This window comes from Oncorhynchus tshawytscha, linkage group LG13 (assembly GCF_018296145.1).
Source record: "Oncorhynchus tshawytscha isolate Ot180627B linkage group LG13, Otsh_v2.0, whole genome shotgun sequence".
NCBI lineage: Eukaryota > Metazoa > Chordata > Actinopteri > Salmoniformes > Salmonidae > Oncorhynchus > Oncorhynchus tshawytscha.
The window spans coordinates 57,317,963-57,339,446 of record NC_056441.1 but is presented as its reverse complement, the minus strand read 5'-3'; the positions used below and the strand labels follow the sequence as shown (position 1 = coordinate 57,339,446).

The 21,484-nt window shown below is 43.7% G+C and overlaps 1 protein-coding gene and 2 long non-coding RNA genes across 11 annotated transcripts in view; all 3 read left to right on the top strand.

The window, feature by feature from the left end:
* Positions 1 to 50: 50 nt before the first annotated feature.
* Positions 51 to 5,397, top strand: LOC112265292. The gene is made up of 6 exons (XR_002955752.2): positions 51 to 386; positions 3,751 to 3,806; positions 4,318 to 4,399; positions 4,651 to 4,722; positions 4,886 to 4,926; positions 5,233 to 5,397. It is a non-coding gene; the product is annotated as an uncharacterized LOC112265292 (long non-coding RNA).
* A 188-nt stretch (positions 5,398 to 5,585) lies between these two features.
* Positions 5,586 to 12,758, top strand: LOC112265291. Of its 7 annotated transcripts, none has more exons than XR_006078670.1 (4): positions 5,586 to 5,676; positions 5,859 to 8,754; positions 8,990 to 9,052; positions 12,613 to 12,758. It is a non-coding gene; the product is annotated as an uncharacterized LOC112265291 (long non-coding RNA). The 7 variants fall into 7 exon arrangements; XR_006078671.1 differs by having other exon boundaries at positions 5,586 to 6,029; positions 6,210 to 8,754; XR_002955750.2 differs by having other exon boundaries at positions 5,586 to 7,147; positions 7,248 to 8,754.
* Positions 12,759 to 16,364: 3,606 nt separating this feature from the next.
* Positions 16,365 to 21,484, top strand: part of LOC112265290 (alpha-actinin-4) — a 42,981-nt gene continuing 37,861 nt past the window's right edge. For 2 of the 3 annotated variants that reach the window (XM_024442442.2, XM_042296012.1), the window contains exon 1: positions 16,365 to 16,688. In XM_024442442.2, coding sequence (XP_024298210.2) covers positions 16,554 to 16,688 — 135 coding nt within the window. In that variant the 5' untranslated portion in view covers positions 16,365 to 16,553. The remainder of the gene's footprint in view (positions 16,689 to 21,484) is intronic. The other variant, XM_042296011.1, reaches the window with a different exon arrangement.

Sequence of the window (21,484 nt, the reverse complement as noted above, 5' to 3'; positions counted from 1 at the left end):
GTGGCATTGTGTTGTGACAACTGCACATTTTGGAGTGGTCTTTTAATGTCCCCAGCACAAGGTGCGCCTGTGTAATGATCATGCTGCTTAATCAGCTTCTTGATATGCCACAACTGTCTGGTGGATCAATTATCTTGTTAAATAGGAAATATTCACTAACAGGATGTAAACAAATTTGTGCTCAAACTTTTAGAGAAATAAGCATTTTGTGCATGTGAAACATTAATGGGATCTTTTATTTCAGCTCATGAAACATGGGTACAACACTTTACATGTTGCGTTTTATAATTTTGTTTAGGTTATATGACTTGGGTATCATGCAATGACTCAATCATGGGACTGCGAAGTGCACACGTAAGCGACTCAACTTTCGGGAAGCTGCACAGGTGAGCTACTGTGCAGTATTAAGGGTATGGCCATTTGACAAGGTAAATTTGTTCATGGATAGAAAAGTTGTTAACGGTAACTCCTGGAAAAGTGGATAAAGCAATTGCTTTCAAAAAGTTGTAGGGTTTCGTTGCACACCGTTTTAACTACAACAAACAGGCTATTAGTTTTGTAAGGACATACAGAAATAATTGCGACAGTAATGACTCCGGTCTCGAATAGGTTCAGCGGAGGCAACAACGGAAGACCTCAGTATGACATTGTTATAACAGTTAAAGCTGAAAAAATGTACTAATTCATTAATGAAAATACTCTATTTAAATGGAAACCTATCTCTTACATAAGTGTATGAATCAAACCATTGGACATACTGTGTTGTATAATCACAAAACACTGAGTGATAGAATGCAAAAATATATTTTATTTTACCTTTTATTTAACCAGGTAGGCAAGTTGAGAAACAAGTTCTCATTTACAATTGCGACCTGGCCAAGATAAAGTAAAGCAGTTCGACACATACAACAACACAGTTACACATGGAGTAAAACAAACAGTCAATAATACAGTAGAAAAATAAGTCCATATACAATGTGAGCAAATGAGGTGAGATAAGGGAGGTAAAGGAGAAAAAAAGGCCATGGTGGCGAAGTAAATACAATATAGCAAGAAAAACACTAATGGTAGATTTGCAGTGGAAGAATGTGTAAAGTAGAGAGAAATAATGGGGTGCAAAATAAATACAGTAGGGGATGAGGTAGTTGTTTGGGTTAAATTACAGATGGGCTATGTACAGGTGCAGTAATCTGTGAGCTGCTCTGAAAGCTGGTGCTTAAAGCTAGTGAGGGAGATAAGTGTTTCCACTTTGAGATTTTTGTAGTTCGTTCCAGTCATTGGCAGCAGAGAACTGGAAGGAGAGGTGGGCCAAGGAAGAATTGGTTTTGGGGGTGACCAGTGAGATATACCTGCTGGAGCGCGTGCTACAGGTGGGTGCTGCTATGGTGACAGCGAGCTGAGACAAGTGGGGGGGATTTTACCTAGCAGGGTCTTGTAGATGACCTGGAGCCAGTGGGTTTGGCTTGGTTTGGTGGGTAGTATACGGGGCTTTGTTGACCAAATGGATGGCACTGTGATAGACTGCATCAAATTTATTGAGTAGGCTATTGGAGGCTATTTTGTAAATGACATCGCCGAAGTCAAGGATCGGTAGGATGGTCAGTTTTACAAGGGTATGTTTGGCAGCATGAGTGAAGGATGCTTTGTTGTGAAATAGGAAGCCAATTCTAGATTTAACATTGGATTGGAGATGTTTGATGTGAGTCTGGAAGGAGAGTTTACAGTCTAACCAGACACCTAGGTATTTGTAGTTGACAACGGGTAGACGGATGTCTCACCTGGACAGTTATTTTCAATGCATGACAAATGCAGGTTTTGAGGGGTGTGTCATATACTGTACTAATCTTCAAGGTCTTATAGACGTGCTAAGAATCATGCATGTACTGACAATAGACATAACAATACACCCACAGATGCATATAAACTCAGAAAAAAATAAACATCCTCTCACTGTCAACTGTGTTTATTTTCAGCAAACTTAACGTGTAAATATTGAATGAACATAAGATTCAACAAGTGAGACATAAACTGAACAAGTTCCACAGACATGTGACTAACAGAAATGTAATAATGTGTCCCTGAACAAGACGGGGTCAAAATTAAAAGTAACAGTCAGTATCTGGTGTGGCCACCAACTGCATTAAGTACTGCAGTACATCTCCTCCTCATGGACTGCACCATATTTACCAGTTCTTGCTGTGTGGTGTTACCCCACTCTTCTACCAAGGCACCTACAAGTTCCTGGACATTTCTGTGGAGAATGGCCCTAGCCCTCACCCTCCGATCTAACAGGTTCCAGACTTGCTCTGAGGGATTGAGATCTGGGCTCTTCGCTGGCCATGACAGAACACTGACATTCCTGTCTTGCAGGAAATCACGCACAGAACGAGCAGTATGGCTGGTGACATTGTCATGCTGGAGGGTCATGTCAGGATGAGCCTGCAGGAAGGGTACCACATGAGGGAGGAGGGTGTCTTCCCTGTAACGCACAGCGTTGAGATTGCCTGCAATGACAACAAGCTCAGTCCGATGATGCCGTGACACACTGCCCCAGACCATGACGGATCCTCCACCTCCAAATCGATCCCGCTCCAGAGTATCCTCGGTGTAACGCTCATTCCTTCGATGATAAACGCGAATCCGACCATCACCCCTGGTGAGACAAAACCGCGACTCGTCAGTGAAGAGCACTTTTTGCCTGTCCTGTCTGGTCCAGCGACAGTGGGTTTGTGCCCATAGGCAACGTTGTTGCCAGTGATGTCTGGTGAGGACCTGCCTTACAACAGGCCTACAAGCCCTCAGTCCAGCCTCTCTCGGCCTATTGCCATCCTGTTCCTGTCCCGCAGGTGTGACGTTCAGAGGTATCGATCCTGTGCAGGTGTTGTTACATGTGGTCTGCCACTGCAAGGACGATCAGCTGTCTGTCCTGTCTCCCTGTAGTGCTGTCTTAGGCATCTCACAGTACGGACATTGCAATTTATTGCCCTGGCCACATCTGCAGTCCTCATGCCTTTATTTTGGTGGTTTTCCAATTCTTTAGCAGCATGCCTAAGGCTGTTACTTAACGACTGTTCCACAGGTGCATGTTCAAAATTGAACCAGCAAATGGCTCTATGAATTATCAGAGAGAACAGAAAACCAACAGGCTCCAGACTTCGTAGGGTAACAGTTGAATACCCCTGCCATAGCACAACACTTTATGAATACAGGCCCTGGATTGAAGACTTCTGTGTTAGGGCAGGATTAGGTCATAGTGATGTTATCTTCAGAAGGCTTAGCCAATTGTCAAGCTGTCATGGCTAAATGTGAAGGAAAAAAACCCACCCTGGGCAATGTTTCCATACATTATGAACATCCAATCCCTGGACTGGACAGAGCCAAGTCTGTTAGGTTGTTTTTTTTGTCAAGAAGACACAAAGGTCTCCTTGCCTACTGTATACATGTTGTATTCACTTTGTTACTCTCCATTGAAGATGGAGTCTTGGGTCAAAAACGCTTGTCACCATAGATCTAGACACTTTTTTCAGTTTATTTGTGGTAGGCCTAGTAGTGATCAGTCAATCATAAATCATAAAAGCAACAGTGAGGACCGGTGGGTTAAAGTCTCTACACTACTTTAGAATATGTAAACAGAGTAGATTTATGTCCCTGGTATGTTGTTATCCACTTCATCTTACCCAGTAAAGGGGACACTCAGCTAAAAGTTTGTTAAGAGGCATGTTGTGTCTTGCTTTCTCTCCCTTCTCCCAGGATATCTGCCCTTCAGCACAGATCATAGTGGATAGACGTGTGTCAGCGAGTTCTGAGTAAGTGGAACATGCCATGTGTATGTTGCCTGACGCAGTGTCTTTTCACTTGCCTCCTTACATATTAGGGCCCTATTCAATCCGCAATGCAGAAGTTCAGCTTTACAGCGTGATTGAAATTTAAAGGCAATGTTCCCACTTTGCTGGAGGCTGCATTCACACTGCATATGTCTGCTGGGAAATGACCTTCAATTCTACTATGGAATATGTAACGCTTCAGCTTTACTGATTGAATAGAGCCCTTAGTCTTGTTTCCAGCCATTGCAGTACCACAATAAACTGGGATGCAGTTGATCTGTTTCCTTATTACCCAAAGTTTTCTCCCATTGTCTCCCATAGTTCTACCCAAGAGTACAGAATTGCTTTGACATCATGAATGAATTGAATGTCTGACATACTGTACAGTAAACGCCAGGTGGCCATTATCAAACTACTTACCCAGTGAAGTGAATGTGATATATAATATACCTTTTACCTGTTCCTCTGTCCTCCTCTGCTCTCTGTTGATTAGATGACTGCTGGTTCCTGTCTGCGGTGGCGTCCCTCTCCATGCATCGCCCGCTGAGAGTTACAATGGCAGCTTTTACTTCCAGGTCAGCCTCAGGACGTTAAGCACACCTAATTAGGCTGTCATTATCTGTCAAGGGTTGTTGAATTTGCCCTCCTGTATATAGGAGATATGGGCGAATAACTATTTAGTTGGAGTTTGTTGATGCCCATCTCTGGGATTAAAATGAAAACCTGTGTGTGTTTACTTGTCTGTAGTACTTCAATACGACGAGTGCGATAAGGTGAAGGTTGACATGTGTTGTGTGTGTGTGTGTGGGGGTTGATTTTCCCACAGGGCCCCCTTGAGCAATGAAATGAGTTTGGAATCCTGTCCAGTCATGCCTACTCTGTAACCAGGATTGAACAAGTAAGACTACCCCCTCGTCTGGATACTAAGCACTGTTGTCAAATTCACACTCAGATTCATGACTGCACACCAAGGCCGACAGTGTCCAAATGCCGCCAGCCAAAACCTGCACACATACAGCGGTGTTGGGTTTCCTGTGTTTAATAGTCAAATATGTTTTCAGGTTGGGCGACTCTGTCTCCCCCCACTCCTCCACTCCCTCAGGTGAAGACTATGTCCTGTGCGTACGTGTGTGTGTGTGTGTGTGTGCATGCTTGGGGCAGGTTCCTCAAAGTGTTTGTCCAAAGGCCTGAGTGGAGTTGTCCGTGAGGAGGGGCAGAAGCGTCTGGACAGGGTTCAGAAGGAGGATCGAGGCGTTCCGGGAAGTGGACCTTCATAGACTCTCACTTTGTGCCTCCATACTTCACCTGTTCTCATATATTAATAACCTCTCTCTCCCTTTACTCTCTGTCTGTCTCGCCCCCTCGCTCTTTCTCCATCTCCCCCCTTCTCTCCCTCTCTCTCCCTCAGGACGGCGGTGTCAGACTTCTGTCGGAACTTGGACGCAATGGAGGTGTTTCACCTGAGTGAGGAGACCCTGAGCGAGCCAGGTGCCACACAGAGACCATGGAACTGCACAGAGTTCTGACGGAAGTCTGACACCACCATCCTGAGGGGGAGAGAAGGAGGGGGAGAGAAGGGAGAGGGGGAGAGAAGGGGAAGAAAGAGAGAGGGGGAGAGGGGAAGAAAGGGAAGAAAGGGGAAGAAAGAGAGGGGGAGAGAAGGGGAAGAAAGAGGGGGGGAGAGAAGGGGGAAGAAAGAGAGAGGGGGAGAGAAGGGGAAGAAAGAGAGAGGGGGAGAGAAGGGGAAGAGAACTGGAAAGAGAGGGGGAGAGAAGGGGGAAGAAAGAGAGAAGAAAGAGAGAGGGGGAGAACTGGGTACCACACATCTCCACCGGGGGTTCCCCCAGAGGGGGTAAGATAAGGCACAATCCTACTGACCCACACACACACACAACTATGACATAAAGATGAATTTGGTCATACATAATCTGAGAAGAATAGATTGATATCCATGTGTTTCCCTTATTGTACATAAATAGTTAGTAATGTACATATTGCACATAATCTTTATGTACTGGATATGTATGTGTCCAGGCTGGTTCTGCCAGAACCCTCAGTTCCACTTGACCCTGTTGGAGGAGGACAATGACCCCAGTGACCTTGAGCTGACCTGTTCCTTCCTGGTGGCCCTCATGCAGAAGCACCAGAGACTTAGAGGAGTCCACCTGGGCATCGGCCTGGATACCCACACACCTGCACATGAACGTATGCACACATACACAAACACACCCAACAGGAAATACAACCAGAGTAGATTTAAATGAGCCACAGTAAATGTGAGAGAAAATAAGAGAGGAACAAGTGAGGGAATATTTGAGTGTGGCAGCATATTTCTCAGTGTGGAAATGTGTGCACACCCTACGGTATCTAACCCTCTCTTCCCAGGCATGCTCAGAGTGTGCTTACCTGTCCTCTCTGGACCTGAGCTTGCTCCGCCCACTCATCAGCACCCGGAGGTGTTGATTCGCGGTCGCCTGGCACCCGGCCATTATGTCATCATCCGTTCCACCCCGGAGACCAATCAGCAGGGAGAGTTAATTCTGTGGGTGTTGACAGAAAAGTGACTGGACCGGTCCATGACTGGAGGTTGGAGGAAGAGTTACCTATGATATATGTTAAAGTATCAGGGCACTCAGTCAAGAAAAGGCTCTCTAAATTACACTGAGTTTACAAAACATGAGGAACACCTACTCTTTCCATGACATAGACTGACCAGGTGAATCCAGGTGAAAGCTATGATCCCTTACTAATGTCTCTTGTTAAATCCACTTCAATCAGTGTAGATGAAGTTGGGAGACAGTTTAAAGAAGCCTTGGTTTTTAAGCCTTGGGACAATTGAGAATGTGTGTCATTCAGGGGGTGAATGGGCAAGACAAAATATTGAAGTGCCACCGGTTTGTGTGTCAAAAACTGCTTCACTGTTGTGTTTTTCACACACAACAGTTTCCCGTGTGTATCAAGAATGGTCCACCTCCCAAAGGACATCCAGCCAACATGACAACTGTGAGAAGCATTGATGTCAACATGGGCCAGCATCCTTGTGGAACGCTTTCGACACCTTGTAGAGTCCATGCCTCGACAAAATAAAGCTGTTTTGAGGGCAATAGGGGGTGTGTAACTCAATATTAGGAGAAGCATGGCACTGATAGAAGCCCCACAGGTAGAAGTCATGGCATGCTATTGAAGTCCAAAGTATCCACAATCCATCACCCCCTGTTGAGTGTTTGTGATGTGACTAAATGGTCCTGTGTGTTTCACTGTGGATCTCCCTGTCGGCTCTCCTGAAGCCACACGACAGCTCTTTGAAGAAGCACTGCAACAAGGTGAGAACACCACCTCTGTGTAGTAGGTTCCATGTAAACTCTTCCATTCTAGCCTGAGATATGCAATATTTACTCTCCAAATTTTTTCCTAACCTCCCAGCGAAAGGGTAGTGTCGACCTTTGGAGCTTCTCAACCTGCTAACAACGGCCATAAAATGCGGAGGTAAGGGTTTGGCTCCAAACATGGACACCTATCCTCCCTCAAAAATGGGAGCCAAGGCACACCTTTTGTGTACACACTTCTCCTTTTACAACATTGCCTCGTCCACATGCATCTTGGAAATTCTGGAGGGCTGTACGAATCCCTCTGCTGATTTAGTAGTCTTCCATAAGCCATAACCACTGTGGGAACATTCAGGAAGAAGTGACGTCACTGCAGGAGGAGGTTTTAACTTTTCCTAACTGATGTTTTGTCTGTGTGGAGCAAAATAAGCTGGTCCTGGAGCACTGCAAGGGCTTTGTGGTCCTCATGGATGTATCCTTTCTCTTGGGGAAAGAAATACATGTATGGCTGAACCAGTGTGCATCATGTCTCAGCATGGCTGTATGGTTAGTAGTTGATATAGATCAATAGCCATGTTAATATAGGTTAAATGTATGCCAGATTCTGGTGTAGCGGTCTACGCGCATATGTGCCCCAGCGATACGGGGTTCGAGCCACGGCTTGCCCGATTGTTTGAAGATCATAGCTCCCCCCAAAAAAGGGCTATGCAATGTGTAACGTTACACACATGCCATGTATGTACATAGACATACAAAGGTAGGGTAACTTGTCCACCATGACCTCACTTGGTCTGCTGATCTACCAAGACCTTAATTTTGTTATGCGTTTTTGATGGAACATTCCCTTGACTGCAGTGTCAGCCCAGAGTCGGGGGTTAGCTCACTGTTCTAGGCACTGTGGGACAAGATCAGGAAATGTAAATGGACGATAAGGTCTAAACCATACTAAACCGTCTGTCAGTGGAAGGTTTACAGTTTCATTCATTCTGTTCTTTCAAAATGATGAGAAGTTTGGAAAATAGTTTGATTGGCTAAAGCATGCTTTGTGTCTTGGTAGTCTAATTTGGATTGGCTAAAGGAAATATTATAGTGACTTGTGACTTCTGATTCAATCATGTGTCACTGAGCTAATTCAATCACACGACCTGTTGCGATGCATGTGAAGTGATTGAATTATATTTGTCTGAAAAGATTATGCTGGCCTTGATCTTCCACTTAACAAAAGGATATATTCATGACGTTTGACAATAACAAATCCCAGTTGCTGGAGTACCCTGAAGTCTCACCTGCCTCGAAAGCTGGAGGTAGGACACACTTATGATATGACAAGCTTCCATTGGTGCCTTTTAGGGGGCACCAAAACATCATTCTTCATGTTCAGTCCCTATTGGTCCATATGAACAGTATGCCAACAGCATTTACACTGCTGAAACAGCAGGGGATGTGGTTGAACATGAATTGATCTGTGTTCGTCTGGTCTGGTCTAGGCATGGCGGTGGATGACTTCGTCCTGCAGCTGATTGGCCTGCGCAACACGGAGCCGGACATGACATTCAGTTACCCCGGTTTCCTTTACCTGCTGATGGAACTGGACAACATGATCCGTAAGTGAGGGCAGAGGTGTAGAGAAGGGTGTGGTCCAACAAGGGCTGAAGATAGGAATTTAGGAAGACTAATTGATGTGGGATTTAAAATGAGAGATGGGAGGTTGAGATGCTACTTTTGGGGTGCACTTAGGATTTACATTTTTTTAAATAATTATCATGCAAGAGCAAAATGTGTGTGTGTGTGTGGGGGGGGGATAATTGGTCTAATTCATCATGTTTTGTCCATTCACAGATACATTTCAAGACTTTGTATGACATTGTGGGAATGGGGACCATGTCAGTCAGCTACAGATAGGTAAGGGCATACAGGACAGATGACCCAAACCTACTCGTTTTCTCACAGCCCAGTTATCATGCAGAATACGGCAGGCTTAACATGAATGAAAAAACTGCTTTTGCATATGATCACACATATCCAGTGGTGTAAAGTACTTAAGTAAAAATACTTTAAAGTACTACTTGTAGTTGTACTACTAAGTAGTTTTGGGGGGGTATCTGCACTTTACTTTACAATTTATATTTTCAACAACACTTTCTACTTCATACATTTTCCCCGACAACCAAAAGTGCTAGTTACATTTTGAATGCTTGGCAGGACAGGAAAATTGACAAATTCAAGCACATATCAAGAGAACACATGGTCATCCCTACTGCCCCTGACCTGGTGGACTCGCTAAACACATGGTCATCCCTACTGCCCCTGACCTGGTGGACTCACTAAACACATGGTCATCCCTACTGCCCCTGACCTGGTGGACTCACTAAACACATGGTCATCCCTACTGCCCCTGACCTGGTGGAAGCACTAAACACATGGTCATCCCTACTGCCCCTGACCTGGTGGACTCACTAAACACATGGTCATCCCTACTGCCCCTGACCTGGTGGACTCACTAAACACATGGTCATCCCTACTACCCCTGACCTGGTGGACTCACTAAACACGGTCATCCCTACTGCCCCTGACCTGGTGGACTCACTAAACACATGGTCATCCCTACTGCCCCTGACCTGGTGGACTCACTAAACACACAGTCATCCCTACTGCCCCTGACCTGGTGGACTCACTAAACACATGGTCATCCCTACTGCCCCTGACCTGGTGGACTCACTAAACACACAGTCATCCCTACTGCCCCTGACCTGGTGGACTCACTCAAACACATGGTCATCCCTACTGCCCCTGACCTGATGGACTCACTAAACACATAGTCATCCCTACTGCCCCTGACCTGGTGGACTCACTAAACACATGGTCATCCCTACTGCCCCTGACCTGGTGGACTCACTAAACACATGGTCATCCCTACTGCCCCTGACCTGGTGGACTCACTAAACACATGGTCATCCCTACTGCCCCTGACCTGGTGGACTCACTAAACACATAGTCATCCCTACTGCCCCTGACCTGGTGGACTCACTAAACACATGGTCATCCCTACTGCCCCTGACCTGGTGGACTCACTAAACACACAGTCATCCCTACTGCCCCTGACCTGGTGGACTCACTAAACACATGGTCATCCCTACTGCCCCTGACCTGGTGGACTCACTAAACACACAGTCATCCCTACTGCCCCTGACCTGGTGGACTCACTAAACACATGGTCATCCCTACTGCCCCTGACCTGGTGGACTCACTAAACACATAGTCATCCCTACTGCCCCTGACCTGGTGGACTCACTAAACACATGGTCATCCCTACTGCCCCTGACCTGGTGGACTCACTAAACACATAGTCATCCCTACTGCCCCTGACCTGGTGGACTCACGAAACACATGGTCATCCCTACTGCCCCTGACCTGATGGACTCACTAAACACATGCATCTTTTGTAAATAATGTCTGAGTGTGGGACTGTGCCCCAGGTTGTCCATACATTTTAAAAACAAGGAAATTGTGCTGTCTGCTTTGCTAAGTATAAGGAATTTTATACTTAAGTATATTTGAGCAATTACATGTACAGTGCCTTGCGAAAGTATTCGGCCCCCTTGAACTTTGCGACCTTTTGCCACATTTCAGGCTTCAAACATAAAGATATAAAACTGTATTTTTTTGTGAAGAATCAACAACAAGTGGGACACAATCATGAAGTGGAACGACATTTATTGGATATTTCAAACTTTTTTAACAAATCAGAAACTGAAAAATTGGGCGTGCAAAATTATTCAGCCCCTTTACTTTCAATGCAGCAAACTCTCTCCAGAAGTTCAGTGAGGATCTCTGAATGATCCAATGTTGACCTAAATGACTAATGATGATAAATACAATCCACCTGTGTGTAATCAAGTCTCCGTATAAATGCACCTGCACTGTGATAGTCTCAGAGGTCCGTTAAAAGCGCAGAGAGCATCATGAAGAACAAGGAACACACCAGGCAGGTCCGAGATACTGTTGTGAAGAAGTTTAAAGCCGGATTTGGATACAAAAAGATTTCCCAAGCTTTAAACATCCCTAGGAGCACTGTGCAAGCGATAATATTGAAATGGAAGGAGTATCAGACCACTGCAAATCTACCAAGACCTGGCCGTCCCTCTAAACTTTCAGCTCATACAAGGAGAAGACTGATCAGAGATGCAGCCAAGAGGCCCATGATCACTCTGGATGAACTGCAGAGATCTACAGCTGAGGTGGGAGACTCTGTCCATAGGACAACAATCAGTCGTATATTGCACATCTGGCCTTTATGGAAGAGTGGCAAGAAGAAAGCCATTTCTTAAAGATATCCATAAAAAGTGTTGTTTAAAGTTTGCCACAAGCCACCTGGGAGACACACCAAACATGTGGAAGAAGGTGCTCTGGTCAGATGAAACCAAAATTGAAATTTTTGGCAACAATGCAAAACGTTATGTTTGGTGTAAAAGCAACACAGCTCATCACCCTGACCACACCATCCCCACTGTCAAACATGGTGGTGGCAGCATCATGGTTTGGGCCTGCTTTTCTTCAGCAGGGACAGGGAAGATGGTTAAAATTGATGGGAAGATGGATGGAGCCAAATACAGGACCATTCTGGAAGAAAACCTGATGGAGTCTGCAAAAGACCTGAGACTGGGACGGAGATTTGTCTTCCAACAAGACAATGATCCAAAACATAAAGCAAAATCTACAATGGAATGGTTCAAAAATAAACATATCCAGGTGTTAGAATGGCCAAGTCAAAGTCCAGACCTGAATCCAATCGAGAATCTGTGGAAAGAACTGAAAACTGCTGTTCACAAATGCTCTCCATCCAACCTCACTGAGCTCGAGCTGTTTTGCAAGGAGGAATGGGAAAAATGTCGGTCTCTCGATGTGCAAAACTGATAGAGACATACCCCAAGCGACTTACAGCTGTAATCGCAGCAAAAGGTGGCGCTACAAAGTATTAACTTAAGGGGTGAATAATTTTGCACGCCCAATTTTTCAGTTTTTGATTTGTTAAAAAAGTTTGAAATATCCAATAAATGTCATTCCACTTCATGATTGTGTCCCACTTGTTGTTGATTCTTCACAAAAAAATACAGTTTTATATCTTTATGTTTGAAGCCTGAAATGTGGCAAAAGTCGCAAAGTTCAAGGGGGCCGAATACTTTCGCAAGGCACTGTACTTTTTATACTTTATACTTAAAACCAAATACTTTTAAACTTTTACTCAAGTAGTATTTTACTGGCTGACTTTCACTTTTACTCGAGTAACTTTCTATTAAGGTATCTATACTTTTACTCAAGTAACTTTTTATTAAGGTATCTATACTTTTACTCAAGTATGACAATTGGGTACTTTTTTCCACCTCTGCACATATCCACATTGGCCTGGACAGCCATTTAAATAAATATTGATTTGTTGTGTCTCACCCTTTTTCTGGTTGTAGTGGCTCCACATGACGATATACAGTACAACTGACCCAATGTGCAACTGATCCAATCTCACTGGATTTCAGCCCCTCCTCCGCCTGTTCAACTGGTTTTTGTTGCAATATTGTTTTAAATAAAAAGTTACCGTAGATTCACTTTGCAATAAAGACTTCCAGTTATTTGTTCTGAACATCAGATTTTAGTCATTCCATAACAATGCTATGTCATCATAGCAACTAAGTGCATGCTGTCATTTAGTTAACTTTCTGTTGCCTCCTTTTCAGCAGACTGAATAATTGTAGAGAAGAGGAGTTTGACACTGGGAATGTTTTGAGAAATGTTTATTCTGCAGAGAGACCTTGACTTTTGGTATGTGTAAATATCCGCTTCAAAGCATCACTCTATGGATGGTCTTAATATAGAGTACCAGTCAAACGTTTGGAAACACCTACTCATTCCATGGTTTTTCTTTAATTTTACTATTTTCTACATTGAAGAAAAATAGTCATGACATCAGAACTATGAAATAACATATATGGAATCATGTAGTAACCAAAAAAGTGTTTTATTTTATATTTGAGATTCTTCAAAGTAGCCACCCTTTGCCTTGATGACACTCTTGGCATTCTCTCAACCAGCTTCATGAGGAATGCTTTTCCAACATTCTTGAAGGAGTTCCCACATATGCTGAGCACTTGTTGGCTGCTTTTCCTTCACTCTGCAGTCCAACTCATCCCAAACCATCTCAATTGGGTTGAGGTCAGGTAATTTTGGAGGCCAGGTCATCTGATGCAGCACTCCATCACTCTCCTTCTTGGTCAAATAGCCCTTACACTATTTGGACTCCCGAGTGGCCCAGCGGTCTAAGGCACTGCATTTCAGTGCTAGAGGCATCACTACAGACACTCTGGTTCGATTGCAGTCTGTATCTCGACTGGTTGTTATTGGGTGTTCCATAGGGCGGTGCACAATTGGCCCAGTGTCGTCCGGGTTTATCCCGGCGTAGGCTGTCATTGGAAATAAGAATTTGTTCTTAACTGACTTGCCAAGTTAAATAAATATATATATTTTTAAATAGACAACCTGTAGGTGTGTTTTGGGTCATTGTCCTGTTGAAAAACAAATTATAATAAAGTGCAAACCAGATGGGATGGCGTATTGCTGGAGAATGCTGTTTTAGCCATGCTGGTTAAGTGTGCCTTGAATTCTCAATAAATCACTGACAGAGTCACCAGCAAAGCAACCCCACACCATCACACCTCCTCCTCCATGCTTCACGGTGGGAACCACACATGCGGAGGTCATCCGTTCAACTACTCTGCGTCTCACAAAGACACGACGGTTGGAACCAAAAAATCTCAAGTTTGGACTCATCAGAACAAAGGACAGATTCCCACCGGTCTAAGGTCCATTGCTTGTCTTTCTTGACCCAACGCAAGTCTCTTCTTATTATTGGTGTCCTTTAGTAGTGGTTTCTTTGCAGCAGTTACCTTTTAACAAGGCACACCTGTTAATTGAAATGGATTCCATGAAGCTGGTTGAGAGAATGCCAAGAGTGTGCAAAGCTGTCATCAAGGCAAAAGGTGGCTACTTTGAAGAATCTCAAATATAAAATATGTTTTGATTTGTTGAAAACTTTTTTGGTTACTATGTGAGTAGATATGTGTTATTTCATTGTTTTGATGTCTTCACTATTATTCTACAATGTAGAAAATAGAAGAAATAAAGAAATAAAGAAAAACCATTGAATGAGTAGGTGTGTCCAAACTTTTGACTGTTGCTGTATGTATAGTCAAAAAAGCACACTCCTGACCCAGGGGGACTGTGGCAAACTTTCAAGCTATTTCCTGTTGCGCCATTATTACGCTTGTGTTAGATAACTCAGAAGCAAAAAATTGAGCTTGAAGAAGTACAGCTGCTCATTTTGTACTTCTCTCAACACACACACACACACACCCCAGACTTATTAAACTATCTTGAATAACGGAAATTACGATCAATAAACATTGATATCAAAGGAGAACAGCTGTAGATGCACACCTTGCATTAATTTTCCTTCTCATCATGTATTAGCTTCACCTGCAACAGGTGCCAAATATCGGCCTAACTGTCATTACAATGAGATAGAATTCATTATAAAATGGTACGACGCTTTGATGTGTAATCATTTAACCGTGATATTGTACACACCACAATGATTCCTTATAGTAATGGGGATGGAGTCCAATGCGAATGGGATTTCTGTATATCAGAAAACGATTCGGAATGTGGCACTATGTGGCAGTCATGAAAACATCACAAAACATGAAAGGGAGCGATGGCGGCCTGCGATCATTTATATGGTATGTTGGGCCTCGATGATGATAATTGGCACAGACACACAGTTAGAGCGTGACCTACTTAATGTAGTGTCTGGGCATGTCAGCCAGACCCAGCCTATGAAATTTGAATGGTAAATATAAGCTGCTTTACACACGACAAGCTTTCAAACAAAAGCATAGGCCGAAGTGAATTTCATACGGTTTTTGTTTCGATGCACCTGCATGAAGGACTATTAGTTTGGGCACCAGTGAGGTGGCATAGGTTCTCCACGAGGGGACAACAAAAATCTGAGTAGGGTAACAACACCAATGGGCTCACTGGCTAAATGATTCATGGTGTAGCATGGCCTCATTAATATTACATAGAATGGGTGGGTCTTGTTATGGGCTCCATTTGATTCTTGTCTTGCAAGATGAAGAAACATTGTAGAATGTTGAAGATAGAAATTCCATTAGTAAAGCTGCCACAATTCAATTCAGAGAGGCATGTTTGTTCTACATAGTATATTTGTATCCGAACAATCCAAAATGTTGCACTGCTGAAAGCGCCCCTGTGTAGAGTCATATACTTAGACTAATATATGACTCTGCCCCGTGTAGTGTGTAGCTTGCGCTTAAAGTAACTCTCCAGATTTCTATTAAATATGACCTGAAATGAATTACAATATGAGATAAATAGTTTATGTTAAAAATAAGCTTTTCTGTGTTGGAATGGTGTGGGCGTACCCCTACAACAGAATGGTGTGGGTGTATACTGGTTGTTAAAAAAATATGACTGTGAGTAGACCCCTGATTGGCCAGCCTATCCTCCTCAGGACATCATCCTCAATGAGGAAATAGCAGGCATTTTTTAAATGTCTGTTTAAGATACAAGTTGAGGTGGGGTTAAAAAAAATTTTTTCTCTCAAATGTATGAGAGAAACGTATTGGCCACGTATAAGATGAGTGAACAACATTATTTGGATATGAGTTAACAGAATATGAACTTCTAAAAGTGAAATTTTAGCTGGACAGTTACTTTAATATTCTATGGATATTATACAGGTAGCAGTTATCAGAACTATTGTAGTTTAGAGCTCCAAATAATGTTTTAATTCGTAAATCTGTCTATACTGGCTACAAATCCATTTGTGCATTATTTTATTTCACCATTGTATCGTTTTAAGGGGCTGGTATAAATTGCATCTTACATTTTGATACAATGTTGCAATTATATAGCAACATGTACAGACTTCCATCTGCAATGATTTGCACTACTTGACAAAGGCATTAGGCTACATATCAGGCATAATACTTTTTAGAACAATACTTTTAGTAGGCTATAGTCTACTACTAAGTTATGTGTTCTCCAGCCTTTCGGGTGCAGTTTTTCATGAGCTCATGAATAATAAGCAGGTCATTGAATATTCATGAGCTATTTGGGCCTGGCAACCTACTCCAGTTTGTAGGAGCGGCTCTTTGCTTGCGGCCACACCATTCCCTCCTCGGTTGGAGATTAAGCGTTCTTGTAGCGGGTATTTTCAGTGTATAGATCGGATATTCCTGACCGAACGTTGAAAGCAAATAGAGTTACCGCAACTGGGTCACATCCCCTTTTATTTCTCTATCTATAGCTAATAGCTTGACTACCATAGACTATGGTAGATTATCACGCTTCTAATAGTCAAGCATCGTCTGGAGGTCCAGCCATTTACATGGACCCAAGAGAACAAGAAAATGACTGGGACCGGGACCTGCTGCTGGACCCGGCCTGGGAGAAACAGCAGAGAAAGGTAAAATGACAGGGAGAGGTCGGGGACTGAATTTGGGCCCTGGTTGCATCTATAAAGCAACGAGATTTTATTCCGTCTCAATGTAACGAACTTTCCTGTGTTGATATGGTGGTATACGTTTAACAAGAAATGGGCTATAAAACTCTTTCCACATGCGTCATTTCGACAACTACCGGTATTTTCTAACTCGACTGGGGACAACGGTGATTTTTCTTTTTATTGGAATGAAACATTGTAGCCTATATAGTTCTGGCGTTTATTTAGCCTTAATTTTCCAGGCGATATTTCTACCATTTTTCTTGAGAATAACAAGATTCAAGATGGCCAACGTAATATGCATAATTTCGATGTGACTCAAAAATAGCATACGGAATGGTGTCCTCTAAGTCCTATCAGATGTTCTGGGTCGAAGCAGATCAAACACTGCTGAGTTCAATTGTTTTTTTGTTATCTACTTGTTCTGTCGCACATTATCGCAGCACCATTTCCAGCTGAAAATATTTTTACGGTTTTTAGACTTGACTTAATCGTTTAATGTTCGAGCCCATGTAACTATGATCAATCCCTGGAATTGTGTAATGTGGCGTAAGAACAATTGATGATGATTTGAAGCAACGTTGCTTGACAGTCTGGGATGATTGAGGGTGTGTAGTGTTACACATCTCACTGTCAAAATTGTTTGCGTTAATTTAGTGGAGTGACACCACACCGAGCATTATATTACAGCCGTCGTTACTCAGCGTTTTGACGCTCAGCATTATTCATTAAACTAATTGATATAGCCTAACCCTGCGTTCAGCTTTACCCTCTATGTATGTCGATATACTCTAAATATGTCTGCCTGTAAAAGAAGGGAGGCCAAAGTTTCCTCATAGGAAGAAAAATAATCAATGATTGACTCAGATGGCCTACAAACGCAGGCAATGGGGACTAATTAACTGAAATCAACACCGGTTACTGAAGAATGTATAGATTTTTGTAACACTTAAAATGTGTATCCTTAAATGTAAGGAATAAAAAATAAAAAAACACGCTACTTAAATTCAACATGGAGTTTGATTGGACGAGAAATTGGGGAGGCGTGACATTAATTTATTTCAGAAAAGTCGGCGGGGGAATGAAGGGCAAATTCCTGTGGCGTTTTCACTGCCGCTGTGCCAGTTGCATAAAGTTAATGAATGCCTCCCACCAATGATTCTACACTTAATGTAATGTAGCCAATGTATTTAGACCTACTGCATGTATGTGGAAATCAGACGTCAAGTGGAGGCATTAAGCAGAGTATGGACAAAGTGCTCATGTCAAAAGAAACTGTTAATTATCTATGAATGTCCTACCTAAAGTGTTTTTTTCCAACACTCAAGTTTGTCCTGCTCAGTCTAGTCCAGTTTACTACACTGGTTACAACTTAACACACTTCAGAGAGCTCCATTTCAGCTTGAGAAACATTAAGTCCAACCTAATGCATTAAATCAACTGCAGGCTGAGACATGTTGTAGTACACAAAATTCTGTGAGGCCATTCTTTTTGTTATATTGCAATTCTAGTGGGGCAATGTTGGAATCAGTGTCCATGCAAATGTCTCTCGGGATGTCAGTTTGCCAACCCACTTAAAGGCAAAAGGACATTCAGCCACCAAATATGTGCAAAAGGGGTAAAAGCCACCCAAAACCCAACCACTGTCAGTCTGATGTGATGGCAACACTTTTTCGTACACTGTTTTGATATGGTCGCTCACATTATTCAATTGAATGGGAATTTGTATCACTCCTCATTTCCCTATTATCACTGCGCTATCAAAGTACCTGCCTTGTTTGCATGACTGTGATTTGTTGGTGACTGACAGTCTTTTACAACTCAGCCCCACCGAGAGAAACGCTTATTCTCTCCTAACCTGACTCACCCATGTCACAGTGCCCTGACTTGCACAGATTAGCACACTGCTAAGGTGGGCAGTGTTCTGAATGTCTTACTTCCCCTCCCAGTTCCCAAAGATATTCATTTGACTGGCTGACTCGATCAGTTTGGGGCTGGCTGGTTTGGTTTCTCTGCACGTGGCCATGGCTGTTTTAGGGAATTGTGGCACAAAGCACTGGACTACTGGGAGTGGCTGATTTTGATTTCCATGTTAAAATAAGCCAGTTCTCTCTCCTTTGTTGATTTGATGTGACTGGGGCTGATGTAGGGATGAGCAGGAAAGACTTGATTGTGGGTGTGGATATGCCTGTCTCCGCCCATAGAAACTACACCCGAGTTTCAATTGTTTCATCTGCCCGAGGGCCTTCTAGCTGCCCACTTCTTTTACAGGTGTGGCCCCTCCCTAATCTCACGTCAGTGTTCGACCTGTCATCTGCCTGGGAGCAATACTGCTGACCCTGATCTGAAATCAGCGGAATGTAAAACGACCAGGCGGCGAGAGGGACAGAGCAGAATGGAATGTAACCCCTCTCCCTCGCTCCCTTTTTCGCTCACTCCCTCTTCTCTCTCCCACAGCAAGAGCATGCAGGGGGAAACATTCCATTTGTGGCCCATTATAGCTAGTTTCAGGGGGGTGGGGTGTCCTGTTTGTGTGTTTTTTTTGCCTGACTGAAAAAGAAGGGGGTTTTGCAGGATTGCAGATGTGGACAATGTGGCGCGCTGGGAAAGTCCTCCAGGGCAGGCAGGCCGGCTAACAGGGAAATTGCGTGGTCACATTGAGGGCAAGGGGTGTCGTCCTACCCATCTTTGGGTGCACTTGTTTTTGAACTGGTCGGTGGGGGGCTGTTTGTGTTTTTCCATGTCAGCCATTCTTTCTGGTCTGTTTCTCGCTCCCCCTCCTGTTTGTTTGTGGGGCTACATTTTAGGGGAGTGTGGAGAGGTCCATCTTGCCTTCACATGGTAGACGCCATAGATGGGGTCTTTGAAAACAACCCACACGCTATAGTAGTGTTGCTGTTGGCTAAGGTTAGTGACTTGTACATCTTGTATATCCTACTTATCATTAGTACTACTACTCTGCGTTTCTGTTGGGAGATTGTGTTCTGAGCTGGTGCCAACATGCCACTGTGTTTGGCTATAGATATCAACCCCCAAATCTCATTTTGGATTGTCAGCAGTCAAAAAAGTCAGCAGTCAAATCTGCAATGTGCAGCTCCCCTACTTCCGTCTGTGGTTTCTGTCTGTACGTGTGAGCTGTGATATCACATCACATTTTTACATCAACTAGAAGTACTGCTTGTTTGTACGTGTGTGTGTTTCTGTGCTGATTGGACCAGGCCCTGTGCTTTTGGGGACTTGTAGGCAATTGGGAGAAAGGAATGTGTGTTTAGGTGTGGTGGTCTGTGCAAAATTGGGAGGGGCTGCATTATTATGGGGCAAAGAGTGGAGTGGGAGGGGGCTTTAGGAGAGAAGTTAGTTTCTCCACATAGCAGAGAAATTACTGTGGGGTTTCGCCATGGGTTGATGGTAAACATTGTTCCGTCTAACCAAACAAAGTTCCCCCTCCTGTTTCATGTTCTGGCAATTTAGCTAGTCAACGCTAGTAGATTGGTGTGTGTGGAAAAATAAATGCATGAGCATTTTTTTGTCCCTTCAGTCAGCAAAGGTGTGTGTCTAGCGTTTGTCTGTTCTGATAAAAGCCTCACCAAGGACGCAGTGCAGGTAGCATTTTTGGCAGTTGTGGACTAGGCATTATTTAGTCTATCTGTGAGAGGCAAGCTTAGTGACGCAGGGGAGCCAGACCACAGTGCTGCACAGCAGGGCTTTTAGCAGGTGGCCCTCTGTGCTGCTATTAAAAGCACCACTACTGCAATCCACTGTCTAATCATGGCCTTGTGTCTGAGACTCTAATTTCATAGACACCCATATATTATTTTGTATGTATTCTAATGCAGAAGTGGGCTAAGTTAGCAGCCTAAGTAACCCATACCAACTATGACCGGGGTAGTCAACCCTGTTTTTGGAGTGCCACAGGTCCTGCAGGATTTTGTTCCAACTCGGCACCACACCTGACCAACTGAGCTAATTGATCAGTTCAGCGATTGCCTATATTCCCCACACCTGGTTTTCCAGGTCGGTTAAATGAAAAACATACCTGTGGCACTCCAGGACCTGGGTTGCCTACACCTGCACTATGAGATACTTTTCTTTAGAAGTTCAGATTAAGCATCTTGCTTTAGTGAAAAATGGCAGTTCTAACCAATTTCCGATCTGAGTCACACCATCAACACTGGCTTTTAGTCACCAGTGCGTTTGTCTAGCTAGCTCTACCACAACGCTCATAGTCAAGGACTTAAGTGTAGGACCTGAAATACCGTCCTCTAGTGCAGCCTACCAGGTTTCACTAATGTCATTTGTATCTCTGTCAATTGACCCATGTTACTGATCTTGCCAAGTGCCACCACCGCAGCAGTAGATGTCCCCGATCTGTTCTGGAAGTTAACCCTGGCCTGAACCCTACACATCGTCTGTCCCACAAATCCCCTGAAACCCCCTCAGGAAAGACTGTCTGGATAAAAGGCTGGTTCTAATATTTGATATCATATCCAGTCAGTGTCAGGCCACAGGGAGACTTGGTTACTGGGAGCAGATGTGCAGAGAGACTACGTTGTACTTTACATCAATATGTTGCTGCAGAGAAACATGTTGTCTGTTTGTATGAGTCTGCTGAAGGCCTTCATCTCTGCTATTGGAAAGGCTCCTCCACAGTGAAACACAGACATTTCGGCTGGTAGAATGCCTACTACAGCTACGCAGTCCACCTGAATTCACAATGAACCAGAGACCAGTTACTTTTAAAGGTGACCTTTGACTGGGTC